The following is a 16,445-nucleotide window of genomic DNA, read 5'->3' as shown; positions in this document are numbered from 1 at the left end:
AGTGAAAATAATACCAGGGCTGGTGAACCATTACTATTCTTAACAAGCCAGGAATACACAGGATAGATAAACAAAAGCAGAATTCTTCAAGGCACAGTGTTGTATCACCAGTCAATGTCAGAGAGCAACTCAATTGAGAAAGACAAAACACAGAGTGCAATGCACCATTAAATACAATGTAGGCAATTTTATCTGTACCTAATAAGAGAGAGAAATAGGAACTGTCTCTATAAAATAACATCTATTAAGCCTGAGAATGAATCTATCCCATAGATGGAAAATTAATTTTTAAAGTGTAAACCCAGGTACTGTTTAATGCCTGATGTCACAGTAACACACAGTGACATTTTTTATTTATCTCTAGAGTAATAACAAAGGGGAAAACTATCCTTAGGTCTTGATATAGACATGGCATGGAATAATGAGCTTGGAAATTTGACTTTCCAGCTGTAGCAGCTGGGCTAGATTGCCTACAAAGGTTTTCAGATCTCCATCAGTGGAAGTTTCTAAACTAGGGCTGGAAAAATATCTGACAGGAACTGCTTAGCTCTTTACTCCTAATTTTCTAAATTGGTTTGTTTTCATTTAATTCCAGAGAGTCAGGACTTTCTTACAACAAGGTGTAATATAGTTTACTGTAATTTTTTATATGTAGAAGAGGTTTACAGTGAGCTGTCAAACTCCCAAAATTCAGTGGAGGACAGCCCTGGAGCTGCTTGTCCTGAAAGTTTCTGTTTAGCTGGGCTGCCCCAGCTGATGGTGCCTGGAAAGAGGAGAGGCTCAGAGAGATCTGGTAACTCTGACCAGTGCATCTTCCCATGGATCCCACATCTCTTGTCTATTCATGTTTGACAGTTTTTAACAAATTTGGCCTTTCAGGAGGGAGGGTTGATTTGACTGGTTTTTGTGTTTCTATCTGTCCACTTCTCTCTCCTACTCATTTTCTTAGCCCTCTTGCTCCCAGGCAAGAAGAGGGGTTTGTCCAAATGTCCCTTAAAAAGGACAGGCCACCCCAAAGTCCTAAGTCTCTTTTACTGCTGACCAAAGTCCAAGACTTTGGGCTCCTGAATGTGCAGCATGTCACAGATCATCAGTGCTGCTGGTCAAGGAGTCGGGACTTCACAGTCAACCCAGTGGTGCAAATCAGGAGTAGGTGTTGCTGTGAGTCTGCTGTGTAGGTGAGAATGGAAGTTTTCAGACAGTTGATTTAGAAATCACAATTTAAAAAAAAAAACCTCTTTAATTTCTGTCAGGTTTTACCTTTAATATGAGTAAGAGGATTTTGACTTTTGGCAGTGAATTTCCATGAAGATGTTTTTTATCTTGTATGCCGTGGTCTAAATACACTGATGGAAATGGGACAATGTTGCTTCTTCTTCTCTACAGCTTTTATACAAGCTGAGACACAGAACACATGCAGTGGAGGGAAGGAGAACCTGTTAAACATACTGGGATCCTAAAATCTGTGTAGCTGAGTTTGATGAAGACACTGCTGGCAAAAAGTATAAAATCTATAACAAATGGGGCCTTTTAGTGACAAACAGTGGAGATGGCAGGTTGTCTCAGATTATCTTGTTCCACCAGGAGCCCACGCTGCTTTCAAGCCTTCTCTCTTCCATCTCCTGCAGGCTGGAAATCAGCCACTGAGTGTGACTTGGAATAACTAAGCAGAAATAGGTGCTGCATTTTGCAAAGGCAATGTGCACTTACATATGAGAAAAGACGTTTTTTCCCCCTTCATATTTCTCTAGCACAGTGCATGGATGTGGCTGAAGTATTCATTTGAGTTAATACATATGCAAATAGTAGAGACCATTAAATAGACATTATTTCCTACTGCTAATGATCTTCAGTACTCTCACACTGCTGCACTGTGGCTTCTTCCCAGTGTTTTTTGCTTGCAAACAGCTGACTCCTTGCCCTGTGAGGGCTGGTGTTTCCATGAAGCACTGGGCAGGCTCAGGAATTCAGTGAAACTCTCAGCATGAAGGGCTGGAAGGCAATGCCAGAGAAGGGAGCTGCTTGTCCTCAGCCTGCCAACACGATGGCTTGTACACAATGGCCTGCTGTGAGCCAGATCAATGTGCTCATGAGTGAACTGACCTGCCCTGAAGATAACCTGGTAAAAAAAAGATGAATTTTCCGATCCACCTCACAATGTTTTATTGCCACAACTGAGGTGGCCTCACGCTGCAGTGTGATACATACTTGAGGGGGGGACTTCATTAAAAGTATCTTTTGGGTCTGTTATTGAAATAAAGTGAGCAGGAGTTCGTGTTCAGACATCTGTGTGGCTCACATGGGCAGTGTGGGATAGCAATGGGCATGTTGTCCTTAGTCTCCTGATAGTGGCAGGAGGAGCAGCAAAATACTGTTTGGGGGTGACTTATCTCCCTGCTGAAAACAGGCAAAGACTGGCATCCAATTCCCTGCTCCTGAGCATGCAGCAGGATCACTGCAGACTTTTGAGTACACAACCAGTCCTGGAGGCAAGGGAAGAAGAGACCACATCATTTTTCTGTACTTTGGCCAGAAGCTGCCATCATCTTCGGAGGCTACAATGGGCAGCTCAGGCTGGAGAGATAGGGGAAAGCTGGAGGTGTGAAAATTCTTCTCTCCAGGCTTCTATCCATGAGTCACAACTATCTGTGGGCAGAGCTGGGCACACTATCTTCTTGTCACTGTGGCCTTGTGTGTTTGTGCCTGTTTTCATCACAGCTCAGCTATACTGACACGTGTCCAAGCCATTATGAGATCTTCATGAAATGAGATGGACAGCTGGGTGTTCCAGTTCTGCTGCTTTTACTTCAGCAGTTACTTCTCTTGCAATAATATAGGGGGTATTTTTGCTCTGTTTTTCTCCATGAGTTTGGAGTCTCCCTGTCCATAGTTTGGGCTGTGGCTCTGGGGTACCATATCCATTTCCAGAGTCAATTAATGAGCTGTGATGGGAATCAGAGTGTGATTCTGCTTCTTTCACTTCTGAGGACATTTTAAGCAAACAGGACTGCAGATTGACATATTTTTCCTTTTTTTGTAGCATTTGTTTGTTAGCTTTTGGTTGTTTGTGTGTTTGGATTTTTATATTTTCTTTACTTGTCAGAACATTCTGCATCTGGCTGTTGTGACTGATCCCCAGTGCAGGGGTATGATCAGTTCATGTCATGGTGAGCAGGTGCCAAATGGACCCAAGGGTAAATGGAGAAAGTTAGAGCAGTCCTAAGACCACTTCATGGGGCAAGGTGTTCTCAGTAGGAGCAGAAAATGGTCATAGCTGGTGCTCACAGTGCAGCTGAGCATCAGGTCCAACTTGCTCTCCTGACTCTGTCAGGAGAGCGTTGAGCAGTAGGAAATTGGTAGCAGCTTTTCTGGATTTCATAATGCAGGCACCCTGTCATCCTGTCCCCCTCATAAACCACTCAATAATGATCTTAGATTTGTGTAGCATTTATTCCTTTCTGCTTTTATTAGGAAGATACCCCAGAGGTGGATGGTCACAAACCATTTTTTGATTTTTAGCTTGCATTTGTTCTTTCTGGTTTATATATCTGCCCCGTGTCAGTGTTAAATTTGGGGTTAAATAGCTCTTTCCCATTTCTGCTTCTTTCCCAGTATAGATGGCAACCTTATTTTAATTAGGCTCCAGTAGTTTCTGTCACGAGACAGTTTCTCCACTGCCCCAATCATTTACCAGCCATTATTTGCATCTGTTCTCATTTTGTTTTCATTTGTCACGAATGTGAGTGACCAAAATTGTACCCACTATCCAAATGAGGTGTCAGCAGTACTCTGTGATTTCCTACTAATATTTCTCAGCCTTTACTGGAAAGCAAAGACTTTCCCAGTAACTCCTTGCAGTGCAGATTTTGTTTTCACTGCCTTCCACACCGGTGGTTTATAATCCTGTGATCGATTACTGCAATCAAATCTTCTTCCTCTTCTGTTAATTTGAGAGCTGCTATAGGAACGAAATTATACTTACAGGAACACACACAGTGTTATTGCACTCAGTAAATGCAGCTGAGGTGGGATTTTGAGCTTGCAGTAAATATCCTGGGATGATTTCACTCCATTATGTTTAACTAAATTACTGGGTAAAAGCTGAGCATCTCACCTTACTGGAAGCAAAGCAGCAAAACCCACAGCAGCAGCCACTGCTCATGGCACAAATGTGTAAACCACCAAGGCAGCCAAATAGAGAAAGTTAATATTGAAATATCATCTCTAAGGACTTGTGAGAAGTTTGACAGTTGCTGTTATTTTTTTTGAAAACATCAATATGGCTCCTTTTATACCTGTGCTTGTCTTCATTTCTTTACCTGTTTCTTCCAAAGTGCAGGTTATGTAAGAGAAAAGTTGTAGGGCTTAGTGAAGAGAGAGCAGGAATTACACTTGCTTCTTATATTTGCTGTAAGGAGGTTTATTTAGAGGTCAGAGTTCATGGAAATGAGTTGAAGGACATGAGAGAGTGATTTAGTCATTAATAGCTGGGCTCTACTCCAACCTCCTCAAACCCCCTCTCCTTATCAGCAAGACCTGGGAAATTCCAGTGCTTTGACATTTGTGGGCTTCAGACTTCCTGAGTCTGGAGAGAAGTTCCTCTCCTAAAGTGTTTCTGTCAGAGTAATGAGTATAGTGAGTGAACCACAGCTGTTTCTCAATTAGGATTTTATCATGAAACCATGTTAACCATCATGAAAGCCACTTTTCAGCACATTAGAATGTCAAAAACCCTAAACTTGGTGAAAGCATTTTGAATGATTCTGCAGTGGCTTTAATTCAGAAGAGATATTTTCCCTCTCTTCTGACCATAACATTCAAACCACAAAGGAGAAATCCACAAGGTAGAGTCATGTTTGGTTTGACCTTGGCCTGGATGTGCTGTGTTGTTTATCAGCCCTGGTCACAGCAAGCAAAAGGATTCTCCTGAACAATTTTGCTTCTTACAGCATGGAAAGCCAGAAGTCCATCCCTATCTTCTGAGGACAAAGGAATACAAAGCACATTCTTCTACTGGTTAGAGGAACCATTTCAGGGAGAGATTCCATTTCATTTTGGGTATCACTGGAGTCCAGGAAAGTGCACTTTCAGCTGTGGGTGTCTAGTGGTGCATAAATCACCAGGAAGAGATAAATAGCACTCAGACAGTGACCCTGCTCTTAGTGAGCAGGCACATGTCTGCATAAAGCTCACTCTGGGTTTTCTCCATGCAGAAGTCCCACAGCTGTGCCTGCAGTCAGAGCACATGCTCCCAGAACAGCACTTGTCTGCACTGAGCTTGACTGAAGTGCTTGGGGCCTCAATACTAATTGCATCACGTCAAGAAGGGTTTCTACACATTCTCTTACATCTAACTAATCATTAACTAATCTGACTAACAATAAATGCAAAGAAAATTGAAATATTATTATCCATCTCTTCAATGGCAGTCAGATTAAGGGTGTATTGCCAGAATGGCAGAAAATTAAGTCTGAAAAAGTTTGGAATACTGTTAGATAATTGAGAGGCTGATTACTAAGGGGGTATGAAGAAATGTAATGAGCTATAGCTAGTCCTTTCAGATAAACATGAGATGAGTCACTTTTATTCTTTATTGAACAAAGGTCAGATTCCACTGCCATTGAAATAAATGAGAATGCTCCTCTTGGAACAACATTAGGACTCTACTACTAAATGTGAGACTAAAATAATCAAGTAGATGCACTGGCCCAGTCTGTCATTTCCTTAATTAGCACATAACAGATCTTGATGTCAACTAAATTTGTTATCCACATTTGAAATAGATTTTTACATTTAGTGAAACCTCTCACAGCCATTGGGAAGCGTGGGTCGGGTCCCAAATTGCAGGTCAATGCACATCCCCATGTGGGTGTGCTCTACCATGTGAACAATGGCCTCTAGCACAGTTAGAACATCACAGGTCCAGACCCACCACACTTCTGCCTTTCCATGCAGAGAGCGAGAGAAAAGGTTTCATAAGGGCTGTGTGAGGGCAGAGTATCCAATGTGGTCTTATATTCAGTGTAATCTGATCAAGTACACCTACACTGTGTTGTAAGATGGGAAGAGGAGTTGTGATGCTGATTCTGTGATGCTGTAGCACAAAGATGAAGATGGATGTTACCACAATGTGACAAAGAAAGTAGCATCAATCACATAAGAATATGGTGGACACCCCTTTACTTACTGAGACAGTCACAAAACCAGATATTCAAAGCAAATCTCTCATATAACTCTGCTGGATGAGTTCCTTCCAGCACCTGGGTTACACCACCAGGCTTTTCAATCAGAGCTGACACTTCAAAGGAGTGTCCTCTGTGTAGCCACATCTGTAGAGGTGGCCTGTTATGCTCCCCCACACTGCAGAAGATCAGCTTTGGAGTTGTAACTGCCAGTAAGAAATCAGTTTTTTCAAACAAACTTATTTTCTCGTTCCAGAAATGGATCTTAGATAGGGTAGGGGGTTTTATGTTTTGCCAGAGGGGGATATTTCACACTCTTTCTGCTTTCTTTTCCTGAAATTATAAAAGGGAGCATCAGAAGCCCAGATATATGAACAATAAAACCAAATGGTCCTTCTCTCTTATGGTGTCCTATGAGCTGGGTAGCATGAACTGTGATAAAAATTTTTATGGTTAGGACTTTCTGTGGGATCTCCCTCTTGTACAAGTTCTCTCACTGATGCCTTTCCTTCATAAAAGAATTGGAATTTCATGAGTAACTGATTGATTTTCAGGGAACTTAAAAATTAACATCTCTGTGTTTTCTATTTTATGTGATATTTTATTTTTATTTAAAGAGAGGCAAAGAGTTAAAAATCAGAGTTAGGAGAAATGACAGGTCTGTAGATGCCCACCATTACACAAATCTCCCACCCTTAAGAAACCACAGAAATAAAGTAGAAAACACTGCATGAGGTATTTCTCAGCTTCCTTCCCTTGCAGCAAATTTAAAATATTTTTGTAACATCATATGATTTCCATACTGCTTAAGTAGCTTGTTTTTTTTTTTTTTCTTTTTTTTTTTTTCTATAGGATTAAAACAATCCCTTTGTCAGGACTCATCATGACGGTGCTTTAAAGTGCCATGACTGTCAGCTCAAAAGTCATCTTAAAGTTGGATGGCTGACATAATAGCATTTTTTTTTTTCACTGACCTAAATCAAGCATTGGATGGATCAAGCCTTCTTACTATATCATCTCAAAGAAGGGATTTTGGCTTTCTTTTTTTTTATGCCTGTGTTCAGCTATTGGTTACTTTATGCTGAGCTGTGAACTGTGTGGTTGTTGGAAGCAGCATTAAAAGCCAGGGAGTGCCTCTGTTTTCAAGAATATCCATCACTGTGCTGTTTTAGGCTCCTGACTGGTTGTAAAATATGTCTACAGCCACGTAGGATATGTATTTGATCTGCAGACCTCAGAGATGAACAAAACCAATTTGTCCAGAATGAAGAGATTTAAAAAAATATGGAGGGTGAGTGAAAAATATGCATCAATCTATTAGAAAGACTGCAATAGTAGCAAATAAATTACAAGCAGATGATTCTGGTGTTTGTGGACAAGTTTGTCTGGCTGCATGCATGTTGCTTGATCAGACCTTTTGTTGCAGGGTTTGATTGTATGCTTTTTCTTCTTTGCATATTAGGTGCATCTTTGCAAATTTCTTGAGACATTAAGTACTCAAGTTTATTTGACTTTTGAGAAAAGTTTCAGAAAATTTGCAACAACAACATTTATACAGTTAGAGCTCTTGAGGAAAGTAAGCTAAACTGATTTCCTCTGTGGCCTTTAAAAATGCCATTTAAGTTTGGATGAATATAAAAAAGGCATTACAAAAAAAAAACAAAACAAACAAAAAAAGAAAACAAACAAGCCTCTTTTCCCCTCAGGCTGTATTTTAGAGCTGGTATATGCTGTAGAGCTGAACTAAATGGGACATGGTTAAAGCCCTTGCAGCACTGGAATCTAGAATGGTGGTCAAATTAAATAATAATAGATTGTCATATTTACTTCATAAACAATTGCATGTCTCATAGGTTGGAAATAAGAGAAATTAAGCAGATTATTCGTTAAAAAATGTGAAGTCAATGTGGTGCAACAAGTGAAATTGGCATCTCTGTTGTCTCATGAGCTGGGTTTCCTTGAAAAGTTTGGGGTTAGTTTTTCTCATTGTTAAATTTGCTGCAAACAGTAGCCATTTCAAAAGGAATTTTAAAGTCTTTAAATAGAATTGGATGCTTTCAGCAGATGGGGCTCTGATATCAGTTAATTATGTAAATTATGTTGCATTATTAGTTAAATAATGTGTATTTTCCCTCATCTGAAGCTCAGTTGACTTGCTTAGTGATAACATTGACTTGACTGCTTTAACTTAGCTTTGGTTATTATTCATTAATTTCATTTGATATTCAATGATGAGAAATGGTTAATTTCCATAATATACAGCATTTTATAGTCAGGGCATTGAGTACTAGAGGACATTCACATTTATAAGTCTGTCTTCAAATAGATGTAACATCTCTATTTATGGTTTTGTTTGTTGAAAAGTGTTATTGCCTGAGTGAAAATTATATTTTAATCATCATACAAGTTTCATTTGTGCAAACAGGCAGTTTCCTTAGAAATTAAAACAGATCCATTAAGCATAAGTAGATATTATATCATATTAAGTGACATGAGATAATTACTGTAGTCAAAGCATGGTGCTTAAATGGGCTCTGGGAGTGGTTTAGTTGTAAGAGACAAAATGTCCTTCTTGGATAGAAGTATTTTATTTGCATATAGCTGTGTCTGTTGTTGTGCAGCTGAACATTTTGTCCTCTACCTCCTATTTGTGAAAGCTATTTAACTGCAGGCTATTAGGCATCCTTTAATTGATGCATTTTCTGCTCTTCTCCCTGAAGCATTTGTCCCTGTTCCATCACTGTGGTACCTGGCATTTCAGGGTAATATAGCTCAAAATTAAATTTCTGCAGAATCAGATGTCAGTTTTAAATATTACTGTTTCCTTTTTTTCCTATTCCAAACTATTCTGGATAGAAGTACATCAAAATCTCCAGGAGGGCTTTTTTGGTTGGGGTGAAACCAAAAGGGTAAACCTTATATTGTGCAGAGTGTATATTGACCTTATATTGTGCTTTCATAATAAGCCATAATATATTTATGCAGGAGATTATATGTCTATGATATGGCACACAGCCCCTTCCTCCACTTAGCTCTCCACATTAGCTTGCTCAGTATTTATGGATATATCAAAATTATAATTTACACTGTACTTATCATTAACATCCCTTGCAAAAGCTCTCCGCAGTTCTTGCCATCCTTCAGAATCCAGTCATAAAATGAAGAGATTAACAGATAATTAAATTAAATCCTTAATTATTTGGGGATGATGAATTCACTCTGTGATTCCAGAAAGGTATAGAGAGTCTTTTTCAGAAGCAGTATAAATTGAAACCAGTGGAGCTGTGATGATTTATGCCTTCTTGATGATCTGACTCACACTGTTAATTTTCTGCTCCTCTTTTAAAAACATATTAATAAAAAATGGATGTAGGAACTGTTTATTAAAATATGAAGCTTTCAAGATATTTTTGAAATATTATATACACTCCAGGATAGCACTGCTTGAAAAGTATCTGTCATTTTTCACACCAAATAGAATGTCCTTCAGCAAAAGGCAGGGAAACTTCACTTTTTTTTTTTTTTCTCCAGAGATTTCTGCCATCCATGGGAAGCCTCTCATTGTTTTCAACTAATTCCTGATCTAGCCTGTGTTTCATGCTGATCTCCAAAGGGTTGGAATATATCATTGATAGTTAAATCTTCCAAAGTGTTCAGCAGGTATCCACTCCTGCTGGAGAAGTGGCTGGTTTCTAAACACTCCTGAGGATACAGCCAACTCAGCTCAATAAGGACATAAAGAGAAACTTCCCAGAAAAGCAACCCCCATGGAAATGAATTATAAGGTCAAAAAAACCCCAGAAACAATAAGCAATCAATCTTTCTGTACTCAATTCTGAGTACATTTGCTCAAAAAAATCTGTCTACAGTCATTATAAAGCAAATCACAGATTATGGCACTTGATGGGAGTGCTGGGTTATGGTGAGGACTGAGGGTTATAATATCTATCTCAGGTACTGGGCTGTTTTGAGACCTTGTTAGTAATGGTTCTTCCTGCTGCAGAGATGCCTGGTTAACACTTGCTCCAAGCTTGGAAAAAAACACTGTGCCGAGTTTTCCTAGCAATAAAAAAGTAAAGCAATCGTCGTGGAAACATGGAAATTGGTATGAAAGTACATAATGGCTACTTGAAAGCCACTGTGTGAGCCTTTATTTAGGAAAGAGTTTAGAGCAGACATTATTTACTCAATAGGACACTCCACTGTGGTCCATCATACCTGTAAGTGTTTAAGCTCTGGGTTTTTTTAATGTGTTTTTGACCCAATAGACTATGATAGCTATAAAACCCTATTATGGCCTTTCATGCTAAGTGTTTGAAGGGGTGTTTGGAGCAAATATGCCTTTTTGAAAAATCCCTATGATTTGTTATGGCAAATGCTTGTGGTAGTGGGCTGGAGCAATTTGTTCTCTTCAGGAAGAGCTCCTGGAACTGTCACTGATTCCATGAGGCAGCTGTACCTTCCTACTTCATAATTTTTGTATTTTAGGCTGTAAATTGGTATAAAAACACTGGTTCTGGAGCAGTTTTTAAGTCTCTCTTGATTCTTAAATACACATCTTGATAAAGATTATTTTTGGTAGCTTGTGTTAGCATGTATAGGGACCGACATGCAAAAAGAACGTCTTATTTCAGTGCTGTTAAAATACATTATATTTTTAAAGAATTATAACCTGAGCCCCAGCCTTAAAGGCAACAAGGCTGAAGGGTTTTAGCCTGTTAACAGAATGTGTGTCCAGACTTTTAGGGCTTTCCTTCTCCCTTGGGTGGCAGTGATCTGTCCTGTCACTGCTGAGCACAGGGTATGAGTGCAAGTTCCAGATTGTCCATCAGTATGGCGCTGCTTTCAATTTGGAGAATTCCATTTCTTCCTTGCAGTGTGCAGGACAGCTGCTTCTGGGCTGTGCTGTGTCAGAGCATCCTGGAGCAGCTCTGCCTAAGCAAGAGCTGATGGAAGAGTTGATGGCCCCAGATTTGGATGAGCAAGAATGGATTCAGGAAGGGAGCACATCCAAAGAGCAAAGAGTATCTCCGGCAATTTCTTGATGGTTTCTTTTTTGCCTCTCCCTCTAGTAGCTTTTGACAGGAGGCTAATGGTTGCAACAGCCCATCAATTAGTACTCTCCCACTTTCCATTTTCAAGGATGCTGCTCCCATCCTCTGCAGCAGGCACTAATGGGGGAAGGATGACTGGGAGAGGGGAGGGAGGAGGCATCTGAAAATCTGGGAACAACCCTCAGCACAGGCAGGTGCAGAAAGGCTTGGGCTGAGCACATCCTGAAGGAAAGGTCCTGCAGCAGAGGATGAGCCTGCAGCACCCATGGGTGCATGCCCAGGTGGAGGGGGAGCAGCCTTCTGGCAACTTGAGCAGTGGGGACCTGCCTGAGGATGATCTGGTTAGTGCTGGCAGGTAGGAATGGGGTCTGAGAGGTGACAGAGACCCCCCAGATCTGAGGTACAGGTGTGGGAGATATCTTGGGGGAGCTGCTTATTGTGTTGGCAGAAGGCAATGGAGGGGTCAGGATTTCTGCTTTTGTGGTTCTCCCTTTGCTCTCTCCTCTCCTCCCTTTGCTGGCTTTGTGATCAGGTGGAGGAAAGGAGGAGGAAAAGGGATTTGGATGGAACAGCTCACACCACCACTGCTTCTGCTGGGACCCACTCCAGTCCCTCATGATCCTTTGTTTCCAGGTAAGGAGCAACACTGAAAGAAGTTTGACCAGTGTCAAACTTCAGGTTAGCTCTTTTTCTCACAGGTAATAAGCAATAGGACAAGAAAAAATGGACTAAAGTTATGCTAAGGGAGGTTTAGATTGGATATTAGGAAAAATTGCTTCAGCACAAGAGCTGTCAGGCTGCCCAGGGAAGAGATGGAGTTACCATCCCTGAAATTGTTCCAAAAATATGCAGATGTGGTGTTTAGAGACACTGTTTAGAGGTGGACTAGGCAGTGTCAGGTTGGACTCAATGATCTTTTCCAGTCCAAAGAGGACTTTTCCAGGTTTAAAGAGTCTATGATTCTGTGTGGGTTTTAGTTCCTGTGATTGTGGAAATGTTTGGCTGTGTCCACTTCAAGTCCTCTACTTTCAAGGACTTCTCATGGCTGAATCAGGAGGCTCCACCATTCTCCCCTCTGGAGATTCTTGTCTTGGCCCAGGACTCAGCCATGGACTCACTTGGAAAGTGCTCAGACAAGTGAACCAGGAAAACTGTTCAAAACCAACCATTTCCACATAAATGTGAATCATTCACTTACTTATAACCTTCTATTTATGATACTGAAAAGGTCAAATGTTCACCTTGAGGAGGCATTTGGCCATTTGTTGCTCTCTGTGAGATGCATTTTGCTAGTGAGGGTGGCAGAAAACAAACTGCTTTGATTTAAAATAATAAGGAAAAACATTTTCATTTGTTCTTGAACATAACATTTTAATATGTGCTTGGGCATAAAAATTAGTGCTACAGAGGCCTCCCTTGCAAAGATGAGTTTGCTCAAACTGGTCTTAGTTATTCAGGGCCTGTCCTTTATGTCATGAAACTGGTGATAAAAACCTTACAGATTAATAGAAATATACATTACAGATTTTGCTGTGTGTTGCTTCTTTTATAACTCTTATAAGTTTTCTAATTATACTTAAATATTAGTATTTGGTATATTGGTTCAATAGAGGAGCTTCTTAATTCACTTCATGTTTAAGGGGTAGGTCTTTTACTCTCAATCCCCAAGGTCAGTAGGGAACTCTCAACTGTGGTAAAGCTGGTCAAGTGCCAACTGGATTAGAGAATAATTTACACATGCTTGCAAATCGCAGTGAGAAGGCATTAAATTGCTTGATTTAAGGTTTTAAGTGGACTTGGTAAAGCAATCTACAAATACATCCCACTGCAGCATTAGATACAAATGTAGCACATGCTATTTTAAAAAGCTGCTTTCTGCTCCCCATTTGAATTTTGCAAACTCCTATGAATAAAAAATAATATTGAAACTTAACTCTCTGATCCTGCAAACCTCTTTTCTCATGAGTGATTCCATTCATGACAACAGCTCTTTTGGTTTCTGTGGGAACTGCCTATAAACTTCAACATAAGTGTTTACTGCCCTGTCAGAAAAAAATAATGAATTGTTGAAAAACGAATGGCATTAGATGTTCACTGTCCTGGCAGTGTTGTGAGGTTTTTTGGATAGAACTGATTGAGATGTAGCTGAGCCATCCCAGCTCAGCTACATCTGAGCCACACAGACCAGAGACTTAAGGGTGGTCCTCTGATGGACTTGGATTCATCTCCCTCTCCTGTAGGACATAAAACCCTGGCAATAAACTTCAAAGGAGACCCTCCCAGGGTGAAAAACCCTTTGCCCCAAACATTTTGGCTGCCTTAGCAAGTTCCTTTCAGGTTATTTCACCTGAATATATCAGAGAGGCTGCTTGTTTAAGACCAGGGATGACATCAGGGTGTCAGTAGCACAGGGGCAGCATTTCTACAAAAGAAATTACAGTCTCGGAATGTCCCACTGCAATTCAAACACTTCAGCAACATAAAGCTAAAATGGAAAATTGAGTAAGCAAATGAAAATGAGTATTTCCAGCTTAACTCTTTTTTCTAAATCACTTTTCACCTGATCCTCCTCTCACAATAGACCATGCTAAGAAGCCGAGTGCAGATCTGTTTGTAAGGCACTGACGCTGTGCTGATGGCTGGCTGTAATCACTGCTAGCAGTGACAGCAGGCTGTAAAAAACTCACTTCAGCATTTTCACTGTGAATGATGAGATCTGAAGTTTCCAGAGTAAAATCCTTGTAGTCATGAGCAGACCTCCAATAAGTTTCTGTAGCTCAGGTCTTAGATGCTGAGGGTGTTCTGGATGAATGCATCTGATTTCACAAGCCACGTGGCACAGGGGCTTAGCTGCATTGCTTGCACAGAGAGGGAGCTTCAAATTTCCTGATCTTAATCAAATGACATGCAACATATTCATAATTGCTTTAATTTATTTTTAAATTATGAAGGGAGGGGAAAGGAGGACAGCACAAGAATTCAGCCCTCCTGTTCAGGGATGATATGAGCAGCTTCTCTTATTTTGTATTCATAGAATCATAACATGATTTGGGTTGGAAGGGACCTTAAAGATCATCATTATTTGCCTCCAAGGTGGAAGGCTCTCTTCACACTGCAGCTCAGGCTCATATTGCTCTCTTCTCTACATCAGCACATCTGAAAAGCAAGGATGGGGAGCTGGGACTTGGCCTTTGATTCATTTTATGTAGCCACAGCGGTCTTCTTGGCAGAGTCTTGGGGTTTTTGGAAATAAAGGATCTGTGTTTCATGATTGGATATAGCAGTTTGGAGTTTTTTACTCTAGTCTTGCTAATCAAGCTCCTAAATAGGACCTAGCCTCTTCCAAGCAGGAAAAAAAACCCTAAACAAACTGGTGACAAGGTTTGTCTTCCAAAAAGTTAGGGTTAGGTTCAATGGGGCAGAAGCTGAATGTAATGTATTTACATTTAGCAAAAATATCTATTTCTGCAAAAAATACGAGCTTTTTATTGCCTGTATTTAAAGGACTCACCAAAATACTGATGTCAAAAGAAAGTTCCCACCTCACACATTTTTAATACAACCAATGGACTCCTTGCTAGAGGGATGTGGACATGTCTCTGTCTGAGAACAGAGTGACTCTTGACTGGCAATTTTGTGATCCCCTGGGAGCCTGTCAGGAGAGATGGGTTGTGCTGCTCATCCCTGGACCATGGTCCCAGCACAAGGCAGATCTTCCTTGGGGAGACCTGCTACCACCCCATTCCCCAGAGCAGTGGGGGTCCCTGTGCTCTGTGGGATCTGGGCTGTGTTGTGACAGAGCTCACTGGCACAACTGGACCCTTTCCAGCACAGAAAGCGGAGCAGGGAGCAGCCCTGCCCCTTTTCCTGACATCTCCATTGGGAAAGGCCTTTCCTACAGAGGCTTTCTTACCCATCTCAGTTAGAGTTTTCCTCTTCTGAGTGGAGGGCAAGTGTTTATTACCCGAGAGCTCTTGCATGGCTGAGCCCACAAATAGTTTAGATAAGCAAGAAAGTACATGAGCCTGGTCCAGGCTGGCACCTGAGGAACACTGCTGCTGGTTAATTTGCATGTGCCCTGCTAAATTGAATATTTAATCTGAAAATTTTATAGGTTATACTCATGGGAACTAATGTGCAGAATTTAATGGCAGATAACACAGTCAGTAAAGGTCTACATACAATAATTTATTTTTTGGGTTCTGAGTGTGTGGTGGTTTTTTTTTTTTTTTTTTTTTTTTTTTTTTGTTTTTTTTTTTTTTTTTTGTTTGGAAGAAAGTTGAAATTGTCCTGGGGCTCCTCTTGACCCTCTCTCCCTAGAGGGTAATTGTGACTTCTCCTCCTTTGCCCAGCAACAGCACTGCAGGATGGGAAGGTGAAAGTATCCTTGAAGCATGGCATAAAATTACTGTTTGGTAGATAATTGCTGCATTTAGAGAGGGTACAGAATTAATGGTATGATGTCCTTCTGGCAAAAAAAAAAAAAAGCATGTATTAGGGAAGAGATGCTAATAATTCAGAATGCCTCTGGAAATGGCAAATGCAGAAGTCCTCATAATTGCACAAATTTGGTAAGTGTAAAAGCCATGTAAAAGTAATGATTTCTGATGGCAATAAATAAAATGGCACATCTTTCAGTTCATAGAGAATTTGTTTATGCAAACTCTGGAGTCTACCAAAATCTAAGGACTCCCTCCATTTGCCTTTTACTGGGTGCTCTGTGACAAGGTGTTACCAGCTCCTGTCTTGGGGTAGGATGACTGGCCTTTGTCCACACCTCATGTCATCTGGTGAAAATCAGTGTTCTCCAGCCTTGGCTGAAGTTATCTTAATCTGGAGGGCTGGTCAGGAAGGTGGTTACTTCCTTCCCCTCCAGTCATTCTTGGGCAGTTTTTCCACAACTTAACAACCAGAAGATTTTTCCTTTGCATTTCACTACCAGATCACTTTTGTCCTCACTCAGACATACCATTGTTCCTGGCCATTTTTCTCCATGATGATTTCCTTTTGTTACCAGTGGCTTCCAAACTGCTCACATGTGAGGCAAACAGGGAAAATATTTCTGTGTGTTTACTCTGTTATCTTCTAATACCTACAAGAGGGAAGAAGGGAGGTTTCTTGCATCCATCTGAGGTCAGTCTTAATTTCATCATTCTTGCTCATTGACAAAAAGGAAATGCTCTTCCCTTTTTCTGCACAAAAAAAAGGA

The 16,445-nt window shown here is 40.6% G+C and overlaps 1 protein-coding gene across 4 annotated transcripts in view; it reads left to right on the top strand.

The window, feature by feature from the left end:
* The window catches only part of DPP6 (dipeptidyl peptidase like 6), a 534,562-nt gene that overhangs the window by 222,329 nt on the left and 295,788 nt on the right, over window positions 1-16,445 (top strand). The window contains exon 1 of one of the 4 annotated variants that reach the window (XM_068174773.1): window positions 7,371-7,473. The exons of the other annotated variants lie outside the window; for them this stretch is intronic. Within the exon in view, the coding sequence (XP_068030874.1) occupies window positions 7,423-7,473 (51 nt within the window). The 5' untranslated portion in view covers window positions 7,371-7,422. Of the gene's footprint in view, window positions 1-7,370; window positions 7,474-16,445 lie in introns of those variants that run through there. 4 annotated transcript variants of the gene reach the window in all.

This window comes from Anomalospiza imberbis, chromosome 1, assembly GCF_031753505.1.
Source record: "Anomalospiza imberbis isolate Cuckoo-Finch-1a 21T00152 chromosome 1, ASM3175350v1, whole genome shotgun sequence".
Classification (NCBI taxonomy): domain Eukaryota; kingdom Metazoa; phylum Chordata; class Aves; order Passeriformes; family Viduidae; genus Anomalospiza; species Anomalospiza imberbis.
This window is presented reverse-complemented; position numbering and strand designations above follow the sequence as displayed.